The sequence below is a fragment of the Spermophilus citellus genome, assembly GCF_964194105.1.
Source record: "Spermophilus citellus genome assembly, chromosome: 5".
Classification (NCBI taxonomy): Eukaryota; Metazoa; Chordata; class Mammalia; order Rodentia; family Sciuridae; genus Spermophilus; species Spermophilus citellus.
Window position 1 is genome coordinate 165,422,866 of NC_138186.1, and position 25,652 is coordinate 165,448,517.

The following is a 25,652-nucleotide window of genomic DNA, read 5'->3' on the forward strand; positions in this document are numbered from 1 at the left end:
TTTTTTGAGTGAGCAATTCTGTCATTTTCAGCTGTCTGATTTCAGTAACTGTTTATTTCATTGCAAAAATGTCAGACCTGGCCTTGAAGCACCTCTGAAGGCAAGTATTCTGAAACTCAAAATGGAGATCTTTAAAACAAAGACAGGAAGAAAGAAAGAGAGCAGGAAAAAAAAAAAAAACAGCCATCCTCTGACAGCATTTAGACAGAGGCTCCTTCTGGAGGGAGGGAGGGTTGCTGTGGCTGTCCTCAGTTCTGCATCCTCGTAGCCAGTTCAGCTGTCTTCTACCAGCAGAGTTAAGGTTTCTAGTAGGAATTTGTCATGCCTCCTTCAGGAACTAGATCCAGTGTTGGTACTCAACTCTCCATTACAAAAGAACTAAACATTTATGGTGCTTTACCTTTTGAAGTTGAAATTTCTCAATGTAGTTTTATTCAAGAATTTAGATGAGTACCATATCAAAGATAACAGTGCTGGAGAGACGTCACTGCTTCCCAGACACATCTTCCGAATGATTTGGCATTCTCTCCCTACCCGCCTTTGGTTCATGACTTGGTTCATTTTAAACTACTGGTAATAATTGTGTTTGTTTAAAAATAATCACACCTAAAAATAGCTTAAAATGGATTGCATTGAAAGGAAAAGATTATATATGCATACCATAATTGCATTGCTCTTAAAAATTTCCTTGCTGGAAAATAAAATAAACCCAAAGAGACAGACATTGAGGTGGTATGGCCTGACCCACACATCTCTGCCAACTTATGTGGTCTCGGGGTACACATCACAGAAGGAACATTGTACCTGCCCTGTGGAGCCTACAAGCCACAAAAGGAAACAGCATGAAAATAGAGGACAGAAATTTACATAATTCATCATCGACAGTGTTTCAGGAACCAGTTTCATAGGAAGATTTGAACATTGGTTTCTAGTTTTCAGAAGAAAGGAAAAGTTTTCATTTGTAAGAAATGTTGGGCAGGAAATCAATTTTAGTCATTGAGCATCTAGTCAGGACAGCAGCATGTGACAAGCTAGGAGTACAGACCTGCCATCAAAAAGCTTATGGTTTACAGGGAAACAGGCACACAATACCAGAGCCAAGTTCAGAGTGTCGGGGAACCGTGGTTCGAGGGAGATTAATTCTGTGTGACGGGTGTCTAGAGCCCTTCACCTGAGCTCTCCGAGTACTTGTTAGATACTAGACATTACCTGGGACATTGGAGATGAAACATAAGCCACACTTTTAGCTGGAAGGGAGCTGGTTGTGTGCTTGCTTGAGATAAAGATACTAACACACTTCATTTTGAATATGTTGACTTCAGTGGGCCTTGGGCGTATCCAGGGGAAAATGACCCCAAGGCAGCTCTAATTGTATAAGTCTGGGACTGGGGAAAAGCTTGGCAGGGTGTCAGCTGTGAATGGAGTCTATGGTGCTGTGAGTCTGGTTGTGCTCTCTTAAGAGAGAGGAGGACCTAGGACCATCCCTGAGGCGTAGGAAAGGATTACCTGAAGGGTGGGTTGTACCTTGTAAGGGACCCCCAGCTCCAGCCTGTCTCAAGCTGGCTTATTGCCCAGGATTAGGGAGCAGAAGCAGCAGAGATTGATGCCTTTGCCATGTGTGTATTCATTATTCTTAGACTCTCTGTCTGGTTCTCTTGAAGTTCTTTGCTTGCATAAGCTTTATCTCATTGGAGGTTATTAGGCATGAAAACAACTTATAATGAAGCGGAGATTTTTTTAAATCTGATTTCATGTTTTACCAGTGTTTGTCACTTATCTGTGACGAACTTGTTCCAAAACAGAGTAGCTTCCTCCATCACTGCTGACAACCAGACTATAAGTGCTTCTTTTTCCATTTTCCTCCCATTTTAATCACAGACTGTCTTTCCATGGGAGCCGTAGTTGGTATGGATTAATGATGGGGGATCTAGAGACTGTTTTTTTGTTGTGTTTTGCTTTAGTGTGATGCTGAATTCAGGAATGATGTGTCTGTTTTTCTATCTGGTATCTGTTCCTTTTTCTCTAAAATGGAAAAAAAAAAATCCGAGCATTACTCAGAACAGAGACATACCCATCCTTCGTTCACACACACTTTACCGCACATCATGCACAATGAGAGGTTCCGGGAGACACTGATGAGCAACGCTCACAGGGTTCAGGTCTCAACTTGGACCGCTGTAACAAGATGCCACAGACCTGGTGGCTGAAACAACTGAGGGTGGTCTCACAGTTCTGAGGTTTGAAGGTTGAAAATCAATTTGCCAGCTATTGCAGGTGAGGGCTCCATTTCTGCTCACAGATAGTTGCCCTTTCTCTGTGTCCTCACCTGGCCTTCCCTCAGTGGTTGATGGTGGAGAGAGAAGCCACGCAAGCTCAGATCTCTTATCACAAAGGCCCCACTCTCAAGGCCTCATCTAAATCTAATCATTTTCCCAAAGCCCTGCCTCCAAATACCATCAACATATAAATTTGGTGGACGGCAGGTACACAACATTCAGTCCATGCTCATAGAAGCTTATAGTCTGGCATGGGAGTCGGAAGGAAACCAAATACCATAAAGTAAAGATAGGAGAACAATGGCAAATGTGCCAAAGGGAAGACTTGGGGGTGTTAGGAGGATCCATAATAGGGAGGGCTCTGGGAAGTTGTTGGAATTGGTAAATATAAGTCCTGACTACTTTTGAAGAATAATTGTTTGCTGGCATCTACTAATGAATTATTTTCATCAATAGATTCTTATATGATAAAACAATCCTTTCACCTACTATGAAGGTTCATAGGTACCTTTTCAAAATAGTGAATAGGCCTGGGGATGTAACTCAGTGGTAGGGTGCTTGCCTAGCATGCGGAGGCCCTGGCTGGGTTCCACACTCACACCCATAGTGAAGAAATGAGGATGTAAACTAGCCTGTTCCATGCACATCACCCATAGCACTAGTGGCACATTGGGATTCCCACACCTCTTTCACCTGTAAAACATGTAAATTGTACATCTCAGGTAAAGTTTTGAGAAAACACATTCTCTGATTATTGTTGTTGAAAACTGCTGGACAGGCACATTAAACATCTGCCCTGGGCTGGGGTTATGGCTCAGCGGTAGAGCTCTCACCTCGCATGTGCAAGGCCCTGGGTTCGATCCTCAGCACCACATAAAAATAAAAGTTGAAAAAACAAAAACATCTGCCTTCCAGAGCTGAATTCAGCAGGTCTATGAGCCCTGAGGTCTCCATCCCTGAGACTGTGTTGGATGAGAGCTTTGTAGATATGCCGTGCCATTGAATACTTATTATTCTATTGACAGCTAGAACTCCAGCTCTTTCTAAAATGAATTTCACAGTGTTTCAAAGCAGTTTCATCTGCTTTTCCTTTATGCAGTATACACTAATGAACTCATCACTGCCTCTGGGAGAAATTATTTTAACCTTCTTTTAGTGTTCATTCATTAAAATATAGATATTGATTAATAGAATATTTGATAAATAATTGGTTTCTTCTAAAACAGCTCTAAACAGCTCTGTAATTCTATGAACTTAATACTGCTTAAGTGCACCATGTTTTCCCTGGCAGTTAGTCTATCTCAGTCATCAGCAGAATTGCTTTCCGTTGTCACTGACTGTAATTCATTCATTTCACAAAAAAAAAAATGGTTATGAGTGCCCACTGGGCACCCAAACTGCCAGGTGCCAAGATCCAGCTGTGCCATCTGCTGTAAGGAGGTTATGTCAGAAGCCCAAGAGCAAAGAGAAGCAAGGACAAAGAGGCCTCGAGTAACTTTCTCTAGGTGTAAGTTCTAGCCTTTCTAGTCAGGCAGCCAGCCTGGCCTGATCACTTCGTGGTGTGATCAGCCTATTTGACTTCTCCCAAGTTGTTTGAGTCTATAAAATGATTTGAGTCTATAAGTGATTTGTGTGGTATATATTTTCTCTTTGGCCAACAAATTTAAACATTTTCTTCTAAAGTTAAGAGAATTATAAGAAATCTCTTCTTTATCTTTATTTTCCAGAAAAGTAAATTAATATTGTCTTTTCTTAACCCTTCTTCAATGAAAAAACACAAAAGAGAAATAAATTTTGCTGGTGTCATTTGGAAATGTCCATACAACCTAAGGTGTTCATTTTGCTGTTAGTTCATTTTTCAATATTAGAGGTCTAGAATTCTTGCAATAATGGCCAGCTGAGTGTTTGCTATTTAATATTTTATGTCACTCTCAGTTACTTCACTGGTTTTTTTTTTTTTTTTTTTTAGTCTAAATATATTTTGTCCTAAAACCAGTTGATACAAACAAGGTTTGCCAGAAACCACAGCACTTTGTCCTACTCAGTCGAGGCTTCTGGTCCTTGGTTGCAGGTGCTGTTTGGCACGGCCGACGGGCAGGTAATTGTCATGGACTGCCACGGCAGGATGCTGGCCCACGTCCTCCTGCATGAGTCTGACGGCATCCTCAGCATGTCCTGGAACTACCCCATCTTCCTGGTGGAAGACAGCAGCGAGAGTGATACCGACTCAGACGACTACTCCCCTCCCCAAGGTAGCCAGCTGCTGGCCCTCTCTTTCTTACTCATTTAACAGACCGGAGCACCATAAGGAGAAAGAATTGATTTGGAAAAGAAAGGTTTGCCATCGCGGCTCTCTTAACTTACTGGGAAGGGTTCTTGAACTGAAATGCAAGGCACAACTGGCCTGATCTCCCCTCTTGGTGTGACTGCTTCCTCTCTACTGTCCCTTTTCTCAGGATCAGGGTGAAGTTGATTATGCCCCATGGGATTAGGTTTTCTTAGATGTAAAGAATAAAGATGGCTCTTCATGTGTCCCTGGGGTGCTGTGGGGTTTAGCTGCTGAGCAGGAATAAAGAGCTTTAAGATGGAGAGTTCTGTGCAGTTAAGTAGTTAAGTTTAAGATGGAGAGTTCTGTGCAGTTAAGTAGTTAAGTTCAGGGTTCTGAAACCTGTAGCTTTACTGCATGAGAAGAGAATCAGTTTTGCCACAGTGAAGGCCAGGGTCTGGGCCATACTTCATGCCTGTGTTTTCTCCTGATTCAGGCAGAAGCTAGACCCCTTCTCAGGTCACATGACCCCTCCACCCCTCCGTGACCTCACTGTGATACCAGACACTCTTGGTGGAAATTGCTTTAGGCGACTCCAGCCTCTTGTGCTCAAGCAGTGTGTTTCATCTCTCCTCCCCTTAGAAGACCAAAAAAAGTAGAAGGAACCCTCTGGTGTGGTTCTGCCCTTCGCCAGAGTCAGTATGCAGCACTGGCCTATATCCTTTACCAGAGTCCCATACTCTGCACCCACCAATTTTTTTTTTTTTAAGAAAAATATATTATGACACAGTGGAAGGGATTGGCCCCTTAATTAGAAATGGTCACACTGTTGCAGGCTGTTGTCCTGGACAGTTTCTGACCTCTCCTGCCACTTGGGGCCTGTCATCCTAGGAGGAACTGGTCCAGAAAAAATTGGAAGTCACCCCCATCAGCCTCTGTCTCCACTGGTACTTCTCCCTCTTGTCACAGAGACAGAAATAATATGGTATGCTTCCCAGCAACATGCACATTGTGTGAAGGTGTGGTTTCCCACGTGAAAAGCATTAAGATTGGCTGTAGGGTTTCCAGATCACTGGGTCTTGAGAGGGAGAGAGTTCCTAGCACCTATACATCCACTTGGATGGTGACTTTCCTTTTCCAAATAGAAAACAGCCTCAGGTGAATCATTGGTCATATTTCTACAGTCTCTGAGCAAGAAAGTCAAAATATGGACTCAGCTCAGAACTCCTTTCTAGTAGGGTGAATTTAGATTCACTCAAACCATGTTATTACTGGAAGAAATGGGATCCAGAGACCACATTTACAAAGCAAGTCCAGAGTCAGGCCAAGACATTAGTCAGTCCATGGTGCTCCTATAGCCAGTTACACTTCTCAGAAGCAGGGAGCACTTTAGGGGATGACAGGTATTTGCATTTCAGATGTAACAATATTCTTGGTGGCTTAGAGAATAAGAGTGCAGAGGTAGGTATAGTGCAGTGTCTTAGCATGAAGACATTAAGTCAGGTGGATATCAGGCAGGCCACCCTGGATGGCTGCTGGAGTTGAGCTCATGTGGCCATGACACTTTCTGAAAGAGCCCTGCCTCATCCAGGTATGTAGAGGGACTTTCACTTTCTCAAATAACAAGCGGAAGACCCAGTCCATAGCCCCTCACATACAAGCACTCCTGGAATGTGCAAAGCAGAATTTTCTTTATGGTGGCCAGGTGCTGCGTATATGGCACATCCAACTTCAGCCTTCTTTCCAGATTTTCAGTCTCTTATGGGAAAAACTTAAGTGGGAAAGAACTGATTGTGACTACTGTGGTTGCTTATTGCCTTTAACATTCAATGAAAGAGCATTTAGTATTGAAAAGAGCTTTTTTTGATGCTTTGGACCCAAATTAAGAAAATGTTTTTATCCTCCTTCCCACTATTCTTGTATGTTGTATAGCATTAAAATAATTTGCATTTATTAATTTGCATGACACATTAATATACAAGTTAATAAACTTCACACATATTTTCACCACCCTGCAGTTGCCTTGGGTTGCATATTCCATGTCCTTCTCCTCATTCTGAGGTCTTCTGCTAGTGCTCTACTGATGACTTGTGTGGCTCCTGAGTGGTGCAGTGACTGCCTCATTTGGTGACATCCCAGTCCAGAGTGAGAGCTGCATCACTGGGCAGTTTTTAGGGCACCACGCAAGAGCACAGCCTTGTTGCCTGCTTCTCACTTGGCACTTGTGTTTCCACAGATGGTCCTGCAGCGTACCCCATCCCAGTGCAGAACATCAAGCCTCTGCTCACCGTCAGCTTCACCTCAGGAGACATCAGCTTAATGAACAACTATGATGACTTGTCTCCCACTGTCATCCGCTCAGGGCTGAAAGGTACAAAACGCTGCCATGCCCCATCCCCGCAGCCCTGTGCACGAGTGCCTTCTGGGCTGGTGTCACACACCTGGTACTTATTGATTCCTGTCCTCTGCAGTGACTTCTTCTGGGCTTAATGGAGTCTGTTAACACAGGTCCCTCCCCTAGCTCCTCTGCTTACCTGACAACTCCATAGCTGGTCTTATCTTGAAGAGGGATTCCCATCAGTCTTTGTCCTACCCTACTCCTTTCCTCACTCTGACAAGAATGACCCTCCCAGGTGTATGTGTGTTTGCATCTGGTTCACACTGTCTGCACAGTAAACGGATACTAGCACCTGCCATTCCTGAGGCAGCAGATGGTGTACAGTCATCATTTACACAGAAGCTCTGTAATTTTAAGAATTTGACAGGCTTATTAAGGTACCAATCATTGTGCAGCAGTGCTACCTTGAAAGACTTGTGGAGGTTCTGCAACGGCCAGATGGAGGCGTGGATGTGAAGGGCAGCACTGCTGCCTTCTGCATAGAAAATCAATGGCCATAGGCATTGGAAGTGCTCTAAATTTTTCAATTCAAGAATATTAACTGATGTTGTGGCCCTGGTGAGTTCTTTGGAAAAACAGTCTGTTTCTTGAGGATTGAATGGTGCAGTGTAGAAAGATCTAAAAATTCAATTCCTGGCTGGGCGTGGTGATGCATACTTGTGGGAGGCTGAAGCAGGAGGATTTTGAGTTCAAAGCCAGCCTCAGCAACAGCAAGGCCCTAAGCAACTCAGTGAGACCCTGTCTCTAAATAAAATACAAAATAGGGCTGGGGATGTGGCTCAGTTGCTGAATGCCCCTGAGTTCAATCCCCAGTACCCTCCCCCACCAAAAAAAAAAAAAAGAAAAAGAAAGAAAGAAATTCAATTCCTGGATTGCCTCTGGCTGATATTTTCAAAGGACCTACTGTAACCTGAATAGGGAGGTGAGAAGCCAGCCAGGAACTTGACTGCAACCTAATGAACTGCCAAAATTCAAAACTGGATGTCAGTCTAGTTACTGTCCTGTGCTACTGCTGCTGCTTGTGTGAATTCTTCAGGAATCACTGATGGTTGACCGAAATATATCATACATCTCTAATACCCCCAAGTCTTACTTAATTCTATTTCAAAAATATAGAATATTTTTAGAAGCAGATTATACTCCTTCTTAGGTATCCCCTTCTGCTATTTCAGAACTAGACTTATAAGGAATTATTTAGCCTATAAAGTCCTATGCAACATGAAGTATGGAGAAGCCTCCTTTATACCACACAGATAGGCCTCATTATGAGCTAAGTAAATATTTTCATGCTGATGATGAACTTAAATTCCTTTGCTTTTCTGTAAATTGTTTTTTGAATGTTCTGTCTTTCATGGATCTAAATAATATGTTTGGTCATCATAAGCTCCCCCATATAGTTAGTAATCTAATCTCCATTTTTCTTCACAAATTACATTTTCAAACTTCTTAACCAAGTTATTTTTTTCTTAAAAATCTGCCACTACTGTTGGAATTCTGAATTTGCTCTCTATGAAATATCTGGTCATGACTGAAAATAATATAATTACCACTCAGTTCCTCTTTCTTCTTCACAAGATGAATTTTTTAAAGTCTTTTTTACCATCTTGCTTATGGAAACTATTTTTTTGGCTCCTTAAGTCTGTTGACTTATATTATACCTATCAAGTCATGTTGTGCTGTAGCAGCATTTCTGACACAGCCCCATCAATGGTGCTGAGTAAGAGGAGGAGTTGGTGATTTGAGGAAGTGATTTAAAGAGGCCCTCACTAAGGTGAAGATTTTTTACCTGAGTCATGTTCTAAAAACTCAGACAAATTCAGCATTGTAGTCATTGCCTAACTAGAAATCTTAATGTAGTCTAAAATGTTTTCAATTATTTACACCTTCCTGGAGGGGAGATGCCGTTGTACTATGTCTTCCTAATTTCAGAAAGATGAGTGAAATTGAAGTGAACTGGTGCCAGCCAGGAGGTACCTCATGGAGATGATTTCTCTTTTCTGTCGTGGTATTAGAATATTTTAGACTTGATCTTACATGTAGCCTGAACAGCAGTATTTTTTATTTTTTAAATTTATATTTTGTCCACTATTAGTACTGGAAAGAAAAGAGCAGTTGGCCACAGTCATCTACCCTATCACAGACAGGTCTGTCACCTATCCCTAAGGTCTCTGATCCCCTGGGTCTTTCTCTGTAACTAACTTAGACAACTTTTCAAGAGGAAAAAGGTGACTCACATGCCTTTTCTTTGACTTACCACCAGTGCTGTAATTTATGTCATGTGCAGAAGAATTAGGATTCCAGGTCATCCCTTGTCCCTGTGACCAGCCCTCTTCCGCACCATCTGCCACCCTTGGTTTTCGCTGAAGATTTCTGGGGTTGGGGAGGAAGTAGGGTCTGATGTTGCTTTGTAGCTACTGCCCAGGAAGTTCCACCAGGAGAGGAACCCAGCTGGGGACACAGTAAGCATTGAGTTGGTTCATTCCCTCGGACTTTACCCTCTATGACTTTTACTTTTTCTTGAGGAAGAGTGATTCAGTCATGAGTTCAGGTATTCCCCGAGGAGCTGGGTACCTCAGTACTGAAAGCAGCTTTCAGAGCACTTCTTTCATCCCTGTGTGCCATGAAATAAAAGGCCTCCACCCCAGGCTCTGTTTTGCAGAATTTCTTCCTCTTAGCATTTCGTCACTCATTCTGAGGGAATGGACAGGAGTCAGTGATGCTGGGGCCCCTGATTGGTCCTCAGTGGATATGTACCCTTTTTTTCCAGTCCTTACTATACTCACTGAAAACGGCCTTTCTAAAGAAGAATCACCTGCTGTTGTCTCCTTCCTCTCACTCTCGCACCACGTGCACATGCATGTGCCCACAAACAAGAGTCAACTAACAGAAAGGTGATTCGTTACTATGGAAACCTAAGGGACAGAGGGCTGGGTTAACCTCAGGCAGCCACCAGGCAGCTGCAGTGTATGTGGTGTTTGTTAAGAGACCACTCTTTTCCTGCTAAAACCTAGCTGCCTCCTTTGAACCCAGCACTAATCCCACAAAAGAGATTTCTTGTTACCATGAAGAACCAATTCTCACTGCTAACTTTAGATGAAAATTTGACCCCCAGCTTTTACCAAGAAAGATCCATAAGATTGTCTGGTTTAAGTTGAACAGTGTAAATCTGCTAGTTTTCTTTTTCTTTTCATATTTTTTTAGTTGTAGGTGGACACAATGCCTTTATTTAATTTATTTGTTTTTATATGGTGCTAAGGATCGAACCCAGTGCCTCACACATGCAAGGCAAATGCTCTACCAACTGAGTGAGCTATAACCCCTGCCCTGATTTTCTTTCTTTTTTTAAATTTTAGTTTTTGATGGACCTTTATTTTACTCATTTTGTAATATGCGGGTGCTGACACTTGAACCCACTGCCTCACACATGCTAGGCGAATGCTCTACCACTGAGCCACAACCCCAGACCAGTCTACTGATTTTCTTTGCAAATACTTAAGAGGCCAAAATGCCCCTTATGTCTTAGCCCCAAATCATTGAGAAAATAAGTGTGTTTGGAAGATGGATCACCTGGATGCTTCTGAACTTCCAGTTCTCTGAATGGGGAACATTAGAAACTCTTGGCCAGGAGTTTCAGGGAGAGTCAAAAGAAGGCTACTGAATATAATATTCATTTGTTCCTCCTAAGTTTTATTTTAAATACAATCTTAGGGATTTAAAGAATAAGATAAAGTTATTACAGAAACCTTGGGCAAGGATATTGGAGATTGTTTTTTAAAATATGATAGACATGGTTTACAGAACATTTCTGAAACAGAAAAATTCTGTCCCAATCATCTGGGCTTCTGTATTCTTCATCATAGTGATATCTGGGAATTGAATGAACATTTGCTTTTACTTTCAGTTTTACTTTCAATTTGTTGTTTTTATGACAATTTTAAACTCCAAACCCAGAAACTCAGCCCCTGCTGAGGACTCAGTACTCCTGACTGACTCTGGACAATTCCAGGATATTCCTTCTTAATTCCTGAATTCTTGGTGTCAAGGATTTATGAAATAGCCCATTCCCCTGGCAGCTGGTGTGCCCACCGTGTGGACCAGGACTGGTCTGCTGAGCATCAGAGGAGCCCACATCTGCATCCCTTGATGCTGCACATCCTGTAACTGCCAGAACATGAAGTGGCAGTTTTCATATGGAGTTTCTTCTTTGCAAAAGAGTGACTTGCTTTGCAGATGACAACTGTCAGTGTGACTTTGCAGCTGAATTCAAGAAATCCCTGAGTGTGTGCTTAGACATATTTGGACTCATTCTCACCTCCAACAGAAAAGCTCCGTGTGTGCTGGCCTCTGCTGTGAGCAGTCTCTGAAGGCATCTGTGTCCAGGCCAGCACTATAAGGGCAGCAAGCAGCCTGCTTCTTACTTTCAAAACCATTTTGTGACAAGATTCAAAGAATCTTTTTAAAAAATAAAAGAATGGTACAGTTTTCACTCATTTACTAATCAATACAGGTCAGATGAGGAGCCATGGAATTTAATGTTATCATCTGTGTGGTTTTGTGGGGGATGGGAACTGGGGATTGAATCCAAGGGTTTAACCACTGAGCAACATCCCCAGCCCACTCTTTTATTATTATTATTTTTTTCCAGCAGGCTTTTCTTTATTTGGTATTCAGCAGAGGAGTCAATTGGTGAAGCACCTGGCAAGGCTCATTTTGGGGGCAGAAAATGACCCCTTTTTATTTTTTATTTTGAGACAGGGTCTTGCTAAGTTGCTTATGGCCTCGTTAAGTTGCTGAGGCTGGCTTTGAACTTGCAATCCTCCTTCAGCCTCCTAGGCCGCTGGGATTACAGGCATGTGCCACTGCAACCACAGTGCTGGCATCTTTATTACCTACCATATTACAGGGATGTTTCTGCCCAGGAGTCCATAGACTCTGTCTTGTTAGCACTTTGACTATTAGCTGCTTCTCCTTTTGGTGTTCTTGGGTACCTACTTAACACTGCCATTCACTGAAGATTATTTCATTCATGATCCCTACCAGGATTTTCTCTAGACCTAAACCTGGCAGTGAATATTCAGAGCACATTTTAGAAGAGGCACAAATCCTCTAACCTCCATTTTCTGACATCTTAAAAATTTTATTTACCAGGATATTTACTTGATTCTTTTTATTTTTTTGTTTTCTGGTTTGTGTCTAACTTTATTCATACAAAAAATCCTTTATTGGTATTGTCACTATTTGGGATTGATTTGTGTTTGTCTATAACTGCTGCAGCTCAGCTCTCTGTCTCCTGGTTTCTGCTACAGCAAACCTGATGAGGTGCCTTGCTTCGTGGAGTGTGCTCACTTTCGAGGCCATTGTACAAGAGCATCAGTGACTTCAGCATGCACTGGAATTAGCACCAAAACTCTTTCCAAGGGTGAACTAGAGGGATTTTATGGTCATATGTGACTAGAAGGAGCTTAGAAGCTGCTGCACTGTAGCCCCGGCACTGGAATACGTGCCTATCCTGGCCAGGGCACCTTCTTTTAATTCAGTTCAGCTTCTCTGCAAAATGGGCTACTTAGATATAGATTTCAGAGCTCTTAGTATAAGCCAGATTATGGTTCTGTGGTTTTAAGAGAGAAAAAAATGCTATAAATCTTGTTGGTACTTATAGATCTATTCACCAGCAAGAACTAGGTAATTGCTCACACTGGGATAAGACAAACCATTTAACAGCTACTTGTTAGATAAATGATGGCTTGTAGATGGGTGTTGGCATCTCTAGTGTGAAAATTTCTCTGACAGTACTACCTGCCCCCCAGCAAGACTGCTTATCTTCTTTTCTAAGTCTGACAGCATTAAAAAAAAAGTGTTAAATAGAAGTCAGTATCCTTGTATGTGTGTATATCCTTCATCAGAGATTTACTTGCCTAGTGTTACCCAGGTATCAGATGAGTAAACATGGGCTTCCTTGACTTAACTTTTTACTTTGAGCATGTACAAACTCGGCGTCTTCTCTGGGAGTGGAGGGCACAGCAGTGGGAAGCACTGATGTGACATGTATAGGGTCACAGGTTTTATCACTTAACTTGCTTAGCAGAAATGTTCCACAGTCTCAGTGTGGAAATGCTGCTGTAGATAGATTATGGAAATGCTTAGAGATAGTTAAACAGTTCTTCTTTTTCTTATTCTTCTCCCTCCCTCTCCTCTGTTTCCTTCTCTTCTTACTGCTACTACTATTACTACTACTTCTCCTACCTCTTCCTCTTCCTTCTCCTCTCTTCTCCTCCTCCTCATCACCATCATCGTCATCATCATTTTCCCCTCCCCCTCCCCCTTCTCCTCCTCCTCCTCCTCCTCCCCCCCCCCCCAATAAGGTCTCACTAAGTTCCTCAGCCTAGCCTCCAAATTTGTGATCTTCCTGTCTCAGGCTCCCAAGCAACTGCTCCACCACACCCACCTTTAACATGCCAACCTTCTTATATCTGGATTTCTACCTGATCTAGATATGTTTTAGAGAAACTGTAATCTCCAACCATGTAACAGCTTGTTTATAATAAGTCTTAAAAGAGAGGATTGTTGGGGAGGGGGCATGGGGGCAGGAAAGATGGTGGAATGAGACGGACATCATTATCCTAAGTACATGTGTGACTGCGCATGTGGTGCGATGCTACATTGTGTATAACCAGAGAAATGAAAAGTGCTGCAATTGTGTACAATGAATCAAAATGCATTCTGCTGTCATATATACCTAGTTAAAATAAATTAATTATAATAAAAGAAATGGGTTGTTATCTTCGTGAAAGGGGAGGTCTGCTTGTATATTTGGTTAGCATCTCTATGTTTTAAACTACTGAAGACGCATGCCAGTATGGCTGACTGGCAGTTGAGGAGGGTTGCATCCTCATGCTGAGTGTCTCTTCTGTATGGTTTCAGAGGTGGTAGCTCAGTGGTGCACACAGGGAGACTTGCTGGCAGTTGCTGGGATGGAGCGGCAGACCCAACTCAGCGAGCTCCCCAATGGTCCCCTTCTGAAGAGTGCCATGGTCAAGTTCTACAATGTTCGAGGGGAGCACATCTTCACACTGGACACGCTTGTTCAGGTAATGATATTAAAGAAAAGTCACTGTGTCCGTATACCCAGTCTGGTAAACATTCATGAGTTTATTATACTCACTTCAGTTATCTTTGACAAATTGTATTTCAGTCATTTTTTACTTTAATTGAATTTGTTGTATAAACTAGGATTAATAGGGGAGAGAACAGTTTTTGCCTCTTAACCAGAATGCCTTATTGTATTACCCAGTCAAATGAATGAGTAGTAAATAATCAGAGGGAGCTAGTGCTGAACAGCACTCTGGCGTGAAGGCCGAATCTTCATTTATTCACTTAGAGTAAAAATCATTTTTATGACTTCTTAGTTGGGACTTCCTAACAAAAGACAGAAATAACAGGAGAAATACACAGAAGTCTGATAGCACGTACACCTCTCACATACATGGGAAATAATCAGAGACGGAGTCAGCCCTCAAGTCGATCTAGGCGTTGGGGCTTTGGCTTAAACTGCTCTGCTGAAGCAAAGAGAGAATGTGGGGAGAGCCTCTGTTTCGGCACTACAAAGCAAGGGTCATTGTCCTGGGCCTTCTCCCCTGGAGTCCCCAGCAGTGCCGTGCCCTCCTGCTGCAGAAAGGGGCACGTCCTGGCAGGTGGAGGCGGACTTTCCCCCAGCGCATGGCAACTGCTGTTTCTGTCTGTGTCTGAGTGTGGCCTACGCGTTTGTCTTAAGTGGACTCGTGCATGACGTACCTTTTGTGGCTTATTCTGCTTCATATGGTGTCCTCAAGGTTCCTCTATACAGTGGCATATATCAGAGTTCCTTCCTTTTTAAGGCTGAGTAATACTCAACTCCATGAATATAGCACATTCATTTTCTGGGGTCTTTGATGGTAGCCATCCCATCAGGTGTGAGGTGACATCTCACTGTGGTTTCGTTTTGTGTTTCTCTGGTGACTAGTGATGTTGAGTGTCTTTTTCACATACTCATTGGGCATTTGTATGTCTTTAGAGAAACATCTGATTAAGTCCTTTACCTTTTTTTTTTTTTGGTACTAGAGATTGAACTCGGGGCATTTAACCACTGCCACATCCACAGCCCTTTTTTGTATTTTTTAGAGCTAGGATTTCGCTGAGTTGCTTAGGGTCTCACAGAGTTGCTGAGGCTGACTTTGAACTTGTGGTCCTCCTGCCTCAGCCTCCCAAGCTGCTGGGATTATAGGGCATGCACCACTGTGCCTAGATCTTTTGCCCATTTTTAAATCAAGTTATTTTGTTGTTGTTGTTGAGTTGTGATATTTAAGTATATCTTTGATAACATCTTCTTGGGCAAGTAAGCATACCGTCCTCTTGTTTGTTCAAGCATCCTGCAAACTCTTTGAGGGGCTACTGTGTGACTGGCACTGAGCTCTCAGGACTGCTATTTAGGAGTAGATAAGGAAGATACATCCCTTCCTTCTAAGCTTGGAAGCCAGTTAAAGAAGGCAGACAAATAATTACACCAAAATTAGATTTTGAAGAACTATTTCCAGGTGTTATGGTAGCATGGAGAAAAGGAGTCTTACTAAGACTTGTTCTTGGTGGATATTTTTCCAGCTCTGCTGGTCCCTCCTCTTATCCCACCAATCCTCAGGTCATTCCAGTCACTCCTACAGCTTTAAGTATTGTCTTTTTCCTTTTCTTTTCTTTTTTTTTTTTTTTTTTTTTTACTGTTTTTGTAGTCATAGGTGGACACAGTACCTTTATTTTATTTATTTTTATATGGTGCTGAGGATCAAATCCAGTGCCTCACACGTGCTAGACGAGCACTCTTCCACTGAGCCACCTCCCCAGCCCCTTAAGTACTGTCTTTATAAAGGGTGGATCCTAGAAAGCGGCCTGTATAGACCCTGTTGCTCACTCACACACCTGTTGACAGTCCAGCACTCACTACCATCATGTCCAGCCCTGGGGGCATTCCCCCACACAGACAGCTCCTCTTCCTTCTGGGTCACGCCCCATCATGCGCAGCTCCAGCCGCAGGCCAGGTCATCCTGACTCACCTTTGCATTTTACCTCCTAGATAACTCAGTGTCTATACCTTGTTTCTCCGCCAGCCACCACTCTGTCCCAGCCCCTCCCTCTCACCTTCCCTCCTGGGCCACTTTTCCCTTGGCAGCCACGTCAGAGTCTCTTGGGATTTAAAGGGACCTCCACAAGCTGGCCCTCATCCTCTGCAGGACTAGCTGTCAATATCCCCTCCTTCTCTAACCCTGCCAGTCCTCATCCTGTGCTCCTCAGTCATGCCGGAGCTCACTTTCCTCCACTTGCACCCTGCTGTTCCCTCTGTAGGCACACTTCTCCCCACTCACTACCTGGCCACTCTGCCTGTGCTTTTGTCTGAGAGGAGGCATCATGCTGCAGACCCCACAGCATCCTGTCCTTTTAGTTGTGGTGATGTTCCTCAAAGGTGTCATTATTTCTTCGTCTGTTTCAAGGCCATTACAGCAGGGTCCTGTCTCATTCGTGGTTCCTGCACGATGTCTTATGCACACTAGGCCTTCTGTCAATATTAGGGTATCTTTGAGTGAAAGAGCCACTTGAACAACAGCAGCCTTCATGCCAGGGCTGTAGCTATATTCAGATGTTTCTGCTGAACACAGAGCAGTTGCTTACACCATGAATTAAGGCAGTACATTTTTTTAAAAGAGTGAATTTACTACATTAGGAGGCCTGCATGATCAGCGATTTTCATCTAGAAGAGGTACTGTTTGAGAACTCTCACCTCACACCCCCTGCAGGTTTTCTGTTCAGCATGTCAGCCCTACTTGAAACTCCTTAGAGACTTCCTCCTGTAAACTGTCACCAGGCCATGCATGCCCTCTGCCTTGCCTATCTTGCCTATCAGATGCGTCCTGCTCATCCTCAGGTAGCAGACGTCCTGTGGCTGTGCCATCCTAGAGGCTTCCCCTGGCTGCTAACCTGGCCTTTCTCAAAACTGACTCCTCTTCACCCTCAGTCTGAGCTTGAGTCTCACCTCCCAGGAGAGGCTTTGCGTAGTATCTTCCCCACGATACTCCACTCCACAGCCGCGTTCTATTTTGTTGGGCTGTTTCTGTTTTAGCATGTATCAGAATCTGAAATTCTTCAATTTTATTTCCTGAGTAGTTGTTTCATCCCACTAGAATATAAGGGACCCATGTGAAGCAACTTTGTGTGTCTTATCTGCCACTGTTCTTCAGGTGCCTAGAACCACACCTGGCTTGTGGTAGAGTCTCAATAAGCAGTGGTTCAGTAGGTGGCTGAGCCTCAGGACTACCCATTTTTGTTGCTATGCATTGCTTAGTGAGTTCCCAGGGTCAGATAACATACGATTCTTTGCTATTTGTATTATCCCCTAGTTTCTTCAGCTACTGGCAATTATAGTATGATTTCTCTAAAAAAAAACAGTAATAAATTACTTTGAGAAATAGAGTATAGTTTAACTCTGGCATAGGTTTGAAGAAGAGCAACAACAGGAAATAAGATTACATGTGCTGTAGGACAGATGTGTGAGGTCTTAAGTGTCTGGCATCTTGGTCCATTCAAACTGCCATAAGAAAATCCCTTAGTCTTGGTAGTTTGTAAATAATAGAAATTTATTTCTCATGTTTTTTGGAGACTAGGAAGTCCAAAATCAACAAGTGCAGGTTCAGTGCCTCACAGGACTGGAGGGACAGAGTAGGGAGGTACCGCCCTTCAGCCTCCTTTATAAGGATGCTAATTCTATTCATTTCCTATGATTTAATCTGTTCCCCAAAGGTCTCACCTTTTATTACCACAGCAGTGGGAATTTGGTTTTGTTTTGGAAGGACACATTCAGACAGCAGCACTGGCCAAGAGGTTTAGACTTTGTTGTCTTTGAATTTTTGTTTTATGAGCAAGGGAAAGACAGCAGGGTTTTGGGAAGGCTGATCTGTCAGGGGGGCAGTGTAATCTCAGCCAGAAGGAATGAGGGAGAAGGCCAGGAAGTGGGAATAGAGTGGCTGACGCAGAATTCAGGGAGATGACACTAGACTTGGCTCCTTGCCACCCAGGAGGAGGAGGGTGCTAGCTCCAGAGGCAGAAGCTTTCAGCCAGGAGTCCCGCCAGGTGTCTGGGTGGGGTAATTGGAAGGCAATTGGAGAGATGGGGCAAGAACTCAGGCAGGAGACCGGATCAAAGAGACAGGTAGAGCCTTGTGTAGAGAGACCATGGTTGGAGAAAAGAATTTGTATTAAATGTAGAGAGAGGACAGAGGAGCAGATGACCAAGTGCAGAGCTTGAATAGTAGAGTGATAATCCTCACTTAGCAAGCAGCAGAAAGAAGAAAGAGATGCAAGGGGAATGTCATAAAAGAGCCATTAAAGGAAATATGTCAACTAAGAGGACAACAGTTGAATGTAGACATGAGAAAATTGGATTTGGAGGTTTTAAGGTCAACAAGTCTTCTCAATAGAATAATGGTGATGGCAGTCACATTGTAAAAGGTTGGTTCATTTCATCAGTCGATCTTTATTGAACCATCTTAGTGCCAAGCTTTGTTCTAGATGCTAGACGGATAGCTGTAGTAGCTAAGATAAAGAATGAGTGACAAAATGACTCATGAGGGAGTTGAGGCAGCAGATATAACTTTGCTGTGTAAACTGTATGGCAGGGATTGAGGAGAAGGGGAAAGTGGGTGGTGCCTTGAGTGTGACCATGCTTACAAACAAATGATAAAGCTTTGTGCAGAGAGAAGTAAAGAAGCAGAATAGCCAGAGACAGGGTGGGGTGGGAAGTAGGGTTTGAGATCGTGTCAGGCACCTGGGTCCGTTCAGGCTGCTCTGACAAAATCCCCTAGACTGGATGTTTATGAATAATAGAAATGTATTTATGGTTTTTGAAAGCTAGGAAGTTTAAGCTGAAGGGACAGAAGCACCCTTTAGCCTCTCTTATAAGGGTGCTAATCCTATTCACTTCCTGTGACTTAATCACTTCAGCCTAGAGACAAGGTACAGAAAGACAGACTACAGAAAGAGCTGAAAGACTGGTAAGGAAAGGAGGGGACAAAGCACTTGGTATGGGACAACTTCTCTCATCCCAACTAGTTAAGAGCCAGAAGAAAAGTGAAAAGTGCAGTGCCACAGGGACTATGGCACAGGAGCCTTGGAATGACAGGCTGCAGTGAAGTCCCCGCCGAAGCTGGACAGTCTGTTCCAAAGCCAGGGTCTGTGCTATCCGTGCCTTCTCTACAGTCCCAAGTCAGAAGTACAACGTGCCTAAATTAGAAACTGGAAAGCAGAGTGTAGCACAAAGACCCAGAACCCGGTAAGGAAACGGGCAACCAATCCATAGTTTGATGCTTCATGACCTGAGACCAGGAAGCATAAAGTCATAGAAAGACCTGTTCAAGAGGAAGTGATGAAAGCAGAGTAGGAAGCTGTGGTTGGCTAGAAATGTCAGATTCCTGTTTTAGACGTGAAATAGTTATAAGAGATGACGTGAGCACTTGGAGGAGCTGAAGTGGAGCGGAGCTGAGGCCATTAGTGTGCAGCAGGCTGTCTGGCAACGTGAGCATTTATGTTGGAGTCCTAGCGAATCTGAGACTGAAGGAGAGGTTACCCTGTGTAGGGTTGTGGCTCCATGGCCAGAGCATTGCCAGAACATAGTAGGTGCTCTGTAAATATTTGTTCAGCGGTTGGGTAGACAGTTGCCAACATAGGTGCTCTTCAGTCTTTCTGTTGATAGTTTAGACCAGAAGGCTTGTGCCCTTTCTAATCAGATCTCAGGTTAGCTTTTTATCTGTAGCCTAATAGGCAATGTCTTAGGCCTATTTTCTGTTGCTATAACAAAATGCTTGAGTCCTAAAACATTTTGCAGCACAGTGTTGGAAGCCATGAAGCTCAAGAGTATGCTGCCTACATCTCAGCATCTGGTAAGGGCCTTCTCTGACATCACTGTGTGACAGAGGGCATCCTATGGCAAGACAGAGCAAGTTTTTTAGGAGGGGTCCTTTCCTTATTAATGCCATCATGAGGCCATGACCTCATCCAATCTCAAGTATCTCCCAGAGGCCCCACCCAAATGCCAGCAACATAGGAATTTGGGGGGGACACATTCAAACCATAGTGGGTGGTAAGTAGGAGAAGGTAAGAATCTCAGCTCTTTCTGAGTTCATAAGGCTGTTATATTTGAATATTTGTCCATCCAGGACTGAAGCACTCTGAGTGCCTTTGACCTTGTAGTCCCCTGTCCTCTCTGACTTAGGTATGCCTCCCGCTGGCATTCTCCTCCCTCTTCAGAGGTGTCTTTCCTGGGAAAGCTTCAATACCAGCCCAGTCACATTCTCTTCTAAATTTGCCTGTGGAATTGAGACCCTTCTTCCTGATGAGCCCTTGGGATGCTTAATGCTTCTAGGATGAATTATACTTTCCTGTCTTTTATTTTACTCAAGTCAGAGCCTATGTTTTTCCTCATTTTTCTGACTTTCACTCAGACTAGAATGTGGTAGAGGCTTGATGGCCTTAGCCTTTGCAAAAATTCTCATGAGCTGCCATATGAAACGTGGGTCCTGCATCTGAACTGTTTGGGCTCAGGAATAAGAGAGAGACTTGACCAGCGTTCGTCGGTGGAGTGTCCCTGCAGTGTCTCAACACCTTAATCAGTTATTGATTCTTTTTTTCACTTAGGATCTAGTGCAACCATTGAAAATATTGCGTTGATATAAAGGCTAACAATATGCCTTTGAAAATGAAGTCCAATACTCAGTATGTGCAACTTAACTCTTAACTGCAGTGATTCTCAAACCATGTGTGATATGTGCTGTGCTATTCAAGGAGTCCAAAGGCAGGGAAATTTTTATAGCAGGAAGGAAGTTAGGCAGTTTATTGAACTGCTTATAAAAAGAATTAAATGCAACTTAGATTGGATAATTTATTTCCAAGTTAATTAGATTGTAGGCTACTGCATACAAAGCCCGTTGCCTGGTACTACATGTGGCAGTATTGGCTTTAAAATTGATTTTCTTGATTTACTTGTAACATTAATGCCTGTGGCTAAAGCTCTTACAAGGAAATTTATTATCAGTTACTTTCCTTTCCTTGTTGCATGTGTTGTAGTTTAAAATTCTGTAAGTTACCTCATCAGCTGTGGTCTGATCCTCTGTATCTACTTGAATATCTGATAATCTGGTGATGGATTTTTAGAGTTAGTACTACTGAATGAAATTTGCAGGCCTCAGTAATTTGGGTCTGGGATTTTTGCTTGTTATATGAACATCTGGCATTACAGGCTGGTTTGGGGTCACCATGTATTCTGTAAGTTTTGGTTGTTGAAGTAAGATGTTCCAGTGATTTTTTTTTTAATGTGCTGAGGATGGAACCCAGTGCCTTACATGTGCTAGGCAAGCACTGTACCACTGAGCTACAACCCCAGGCCTCCAGAGAAATTTTAAGAAAGAAGTTATGGGAACAGAAAACGAGAAATTGCATTTATGGTTGGAGATTTCGGTACCCCTGAAGGAGAATCCTTTAGCCAAAAATGTGTCTGCCTCTTTCTGTTGAGGAGAAGCACTGGCTGCTCTCCCAGGTCTGTCATGGTGGCGTTCCAGGTTTGCTGCGAATGGTGAGCAAGTCTTCCGTGGGTGTGGTCTGCCTAGAGAATAGGAGAATGGTTGTGTTCTTTTAAAACTGAGACTCGGCTGGCTGAATCCTGAGCCAGCTTTTATTACTACAAGTTGGTTGGTGGCCAAATCATTACGATTTCATATGCAAAATTGTCCGTGGCTCCACCCAACAGTTTGATGATGACCAGTCACCATTTTTTAAAACGGATACATAAAAACATAAGTAGTGTACATATTAATGGGTCCCATGGGATATTTCTTTATGCATTGTGTCGTGTCACGTTTAGATCAGGTTGATCATCTCCATCTCCTCAGAATCCATGGTTTCGGAAGTGAATTCTGTGCACATGCTTGTGTAAACTTGCAATATCCCCTTCTCTGTGCATTTACTCCTGCCAGAGAACCCCCTTTATAGAGTTGCCACAGAGGAGGAACAAAGCATGGGAGAAGGGGGCGGGAGGCCTTTGACCTCCACAGGGATCTACTCCTCTACCACCTCGGCAGCTGGTTCTCATCTGGGGAGTCTTTACCAGGACTGCCTCCTTATCCCTGGCTTGGGCCAGTGTAGTTGCCTCCAATCTGCTTAGACAGCTTATTTTTAATATGTAAAGAACACCTGCTTTTTTCTTACATCTTTCCAAAACTGTTGAATAACTGCTCTAATGGATATAAAATTGGTAATATTGGAAGGAAGCTTTTGATGCCAGTTCAGTGATGCATGCCATCCTCTCAGCCAGGCTTCTGCTCAGAGGGCCTCCTTGGAGCGGTCTTGCCTGCTCCCTGCTCTCTTTCTCTAGTCCCTTACGCCGCCCTGTCTTCACTGCATAGCGTCCTCACTACGACATTATCAGGTCGTCCCTGTCAAACATGTTAAGATGTTTCTTTCTCTCTACCACCCCAGAATGTAAGCTCCCCGAGGGGTGGATTTTGTCTTGTTCAGCATTGCTCCCCTAATGCCTAGAATGGATCTGGTCCATTGTACACATTTGGCAAATATTTTATTTTATGACTGGTTGGTGGTGCAATAGATGAATAAATGATTGGGTTGACACAGGACATGTATTGTGTGGTGGCAGGAGATGGGGTGCCATAGTAAGGCGTGAGAAGTGCTCACTCAGGGGTACAGTTCATACTGCTGTCCAGAGGAAGAGAGGGAGAGGAAGCCAACACCCACTGCTTACATTGCTCAGCATCATCATCCAAAGAGGGAGGTGCAGGGCAGGAGGACTCTCCATTAACCTTGTGCCTCGCACCTGCCGTGGTGAATGACACATCCTCCCAGGTGAGCAGTAGCTCCTGTGGATCCAGCAGAGCAGCAATATCCACCTTGCTGACTCTCTTAGATGCAGCTCCTTTTTTTTCGTTTTGTTTTGCCCTTTTACCTCCGATGCACCAAATACATGAACCTCTTTACACAAGTTAAGGTTTTTTTTGTAGCTTTATTTTATGTATGTATGTAGGTATTTATTTATTATGTGGTACTGAGGATAGAACCCAGTGCCTCACATATGCTAGGTGAGCGCTCCACCGTTGAGCTACAAACCCAGCCCCACAAGTTAAGATTTTAACATTTTCAACTTCACAGTTTTAGCCATCAGTCATTTTATGTGATTTGAGAGATTAAATCCACAAGCTTTCTAGTTCTTCCTAGCGGATAGCAGCTCTTCAGATTAGAACATGAGTCTGAGGGACCTTTGTATGTCCCAGGGTTTTACTGGAACGGAACATGGAGTGCATTTCTCTCCAGCAGCTTATCCCAACAGGTGAGATTCCTCAGGAGGAAGGATGCTCTGTGTGGTGAGGTCTGTGGGCAAACAGACAGTGGGCTCGTGCTCTGCCAGAATGGCTGAGCCCAGAGGACAGAGTGACAGAAAATGATGGCTGCCAAGTCAAGACTGGATGCCTGTGTTTGAAATCTGACTGCTTCCAAAGCAGCAGCGTATTTGTAACATGAGCCTAGCAGGCTGGGAAATGTGATTTTGAAAATGAAAGACAATGTGTTATAAAGGGACTTTCTGTGGACAGGTTTATGGGGATCCTGAGAGGTCATGTCCCTGCTGCCTGACATCTGACTAAATGGTAACCACAAGAATTAATTTTCCCCACACAGATGATACCTGGAAATCTTCACACTAGAGGGACAGTTTTTATTATCTGTAATTTCTTCCCTGTGTTTTTATGATACAACCTTAAAAATCGCAAGAGGAAAGGTATTAACACTTTCTCAGCTACTTTATCATTTCATAGGAGTATAGGTTACAAAAACTAATGTATCCCCCAGGCTGCTGGAGTAAACCATCCCGAACTTGGATAAATGAATGAGTCCTGCACCCCAAATTAATTTAAATTCCTGTTGGTATCCATGTCCTGTTCTTAGAAGGAGGAATTTGGGGGTAACCTTGATCCAGATAATAATGATTCCCTTGAAACCCTGTAGGTGTTATTTGTCCAGTCTAAATAATTTCAGCTCTTTTTCCTGGGTTCTGGTTTCTGTCCTTTAATCTTTGAAGACCTCACACTCCCGTTTGACTGAGGGATCTGTTTTTCACATTCGTGTGATGCCCAGTTCGGAATAGCACTGTCCTCCCTCACCATCCAGGCATATCATCCTGATGCTATTTCCAGTTCATCTACCAATACTCCCTGGTCATTTGTCTTTGCATGCTGGCCCACATGATCTGCGGCTTATTTTCAGCCATAAATGAACCAGTCAGGTCATTATCCATGTTCTGTTGTCCATTTGCTTTTTCCATAGACATCCTTTGGTTTGTTTCTGAGCAAAACAGACTAGGGGAGAATAATGGACTCATCACCGCATCTGTGACTGGCAGTTAGTTGAGTTTTGCAAGGAAACAGTGAACATTCTTTAGTCCAAGCGTGGGTATACTGACACTTCAGAGGTAGCACCTGCTGGTGAGATGAGCCCTAGCTCTCCCACTCCTGAGCTGTGATTGAGTTACCCAGCCTCCTCAGCCTTGTTTTCCTCCTGTGTTAGATGGGTTAATAATGCCTGTGTAGCCGAGTTTGAGAGGACCTGCTAAGGGAGTATGTGCAGGCACTCTGTGTGCTATTGGAATGTGGTAAGTTTTGAAGACATGGTTATTTTTGTTATGATGGGAAGTGATTATTTGTGGAAATGTAACAGGATTTTCATCCAGTTTGAGGGTCTGTTAGTAGTTCTTGACACAAAGACATACATACTTACCCATGATAATTTTATATAAAACATATAATCAGCTGTTCAACAGAGATAGTTACTCTGACAAGCAGCACCAGGAGAAGGGAGGATAAATCTGCAGTTCCTGCTTTGTAACCACCAGCATGTCAGATGGATCAATTGATGAAAGAGGAATGGAAGATTGGAGAAGTGTTTCATGTCTGCAGCCAGCTGCAGTGAGTCAAGTGATGATTGAGGACTGTTTTCATGCCTTGAGCTCTATGCGGAATATTATTTTAGGGGTTCAGGAATAAAGAGGCAGCAGTTTGCCTTTCAAATTAAGCATGAGGGCTGGAGATGTACCTCAGTAGTAGGGTGTGTGTATATCATGTAGTAGGGAGGCCCTGGGTTCAGATTTTGGTGCTGGTGCTGATAGGGCCTCTGTTCTAACCTGCAATTACAGAGCTGATGGTGCCGGAGACTTTTTTGTATTTTTTGTGTTGGTGTCCTGGTTTTCAGCAGTGGTTGTGCCTTGCTGTGAGCTCACAGTCCCCTGTTTTCAGCAGTGGTTGTGCCTTGCTGTGAGCTCACAGTCTGCCCTCTGGGTGGGATCATCTCATGAGGAGGCCCAGCTTGAACATGCTTCAGAAACCCCCAGACTTGGGTTCTAGGTCCACAGCCAGCAATCACTCAGTCCTCCTTAGGGAGTTGGGGGTGTTGGCTGTTAATCTTGTCCCATCCTGGGACTGCCTGCCCTCACGGATAGAAATGCAAGATGAGTTATCCTCAGCCTTGCATTTTGCTTTGAAGTTGAAACCAGGATTAGCTGACCCTGGAGGGTATTTTAAGGAAGTGTCTTCATGTGTTCTTTTATTTTGATGTTTGTCACTAAAGTGTTGTGAATTCTGTTCCTA

General features: G+C 43.4%; 1 protein-coding gene across 4 annotated transcripts in view; it reads left to right on the forward strand.

Moving 5' to 3' along the window:
• TULP4 (TUB like protein 4) overlaps positions 1-25,652 on the forward strand; it is a 215,071-nt gene that overhangs the window by 167,106 nt on the left and 22,313 nt on the right. For all 4 annotated transcript variants that reach the window (XR_014022153.1, XM_081295460.1, XM_081295458.1 and 1 more), the window contains 3 exons: positions 4,348-4,528; positions 6,779-6,913; positions 13,862-14,028. Coding sequence is in view for 3 of the 4 variants with exons in the window: in XM_081295460.1 (XP_081151586.1) it covers positions 4,348-4,528; positions 6,779-6,913; positions 13,862-14,028 (483 nt within the window). In the remaining variant the exon portion in view is untranslated. The remainder of the gene's footprint in view (positions 1-4,347; positions 4,529-6,778; positions 6,914-13,861; positions 14,029-25,652) is intronic.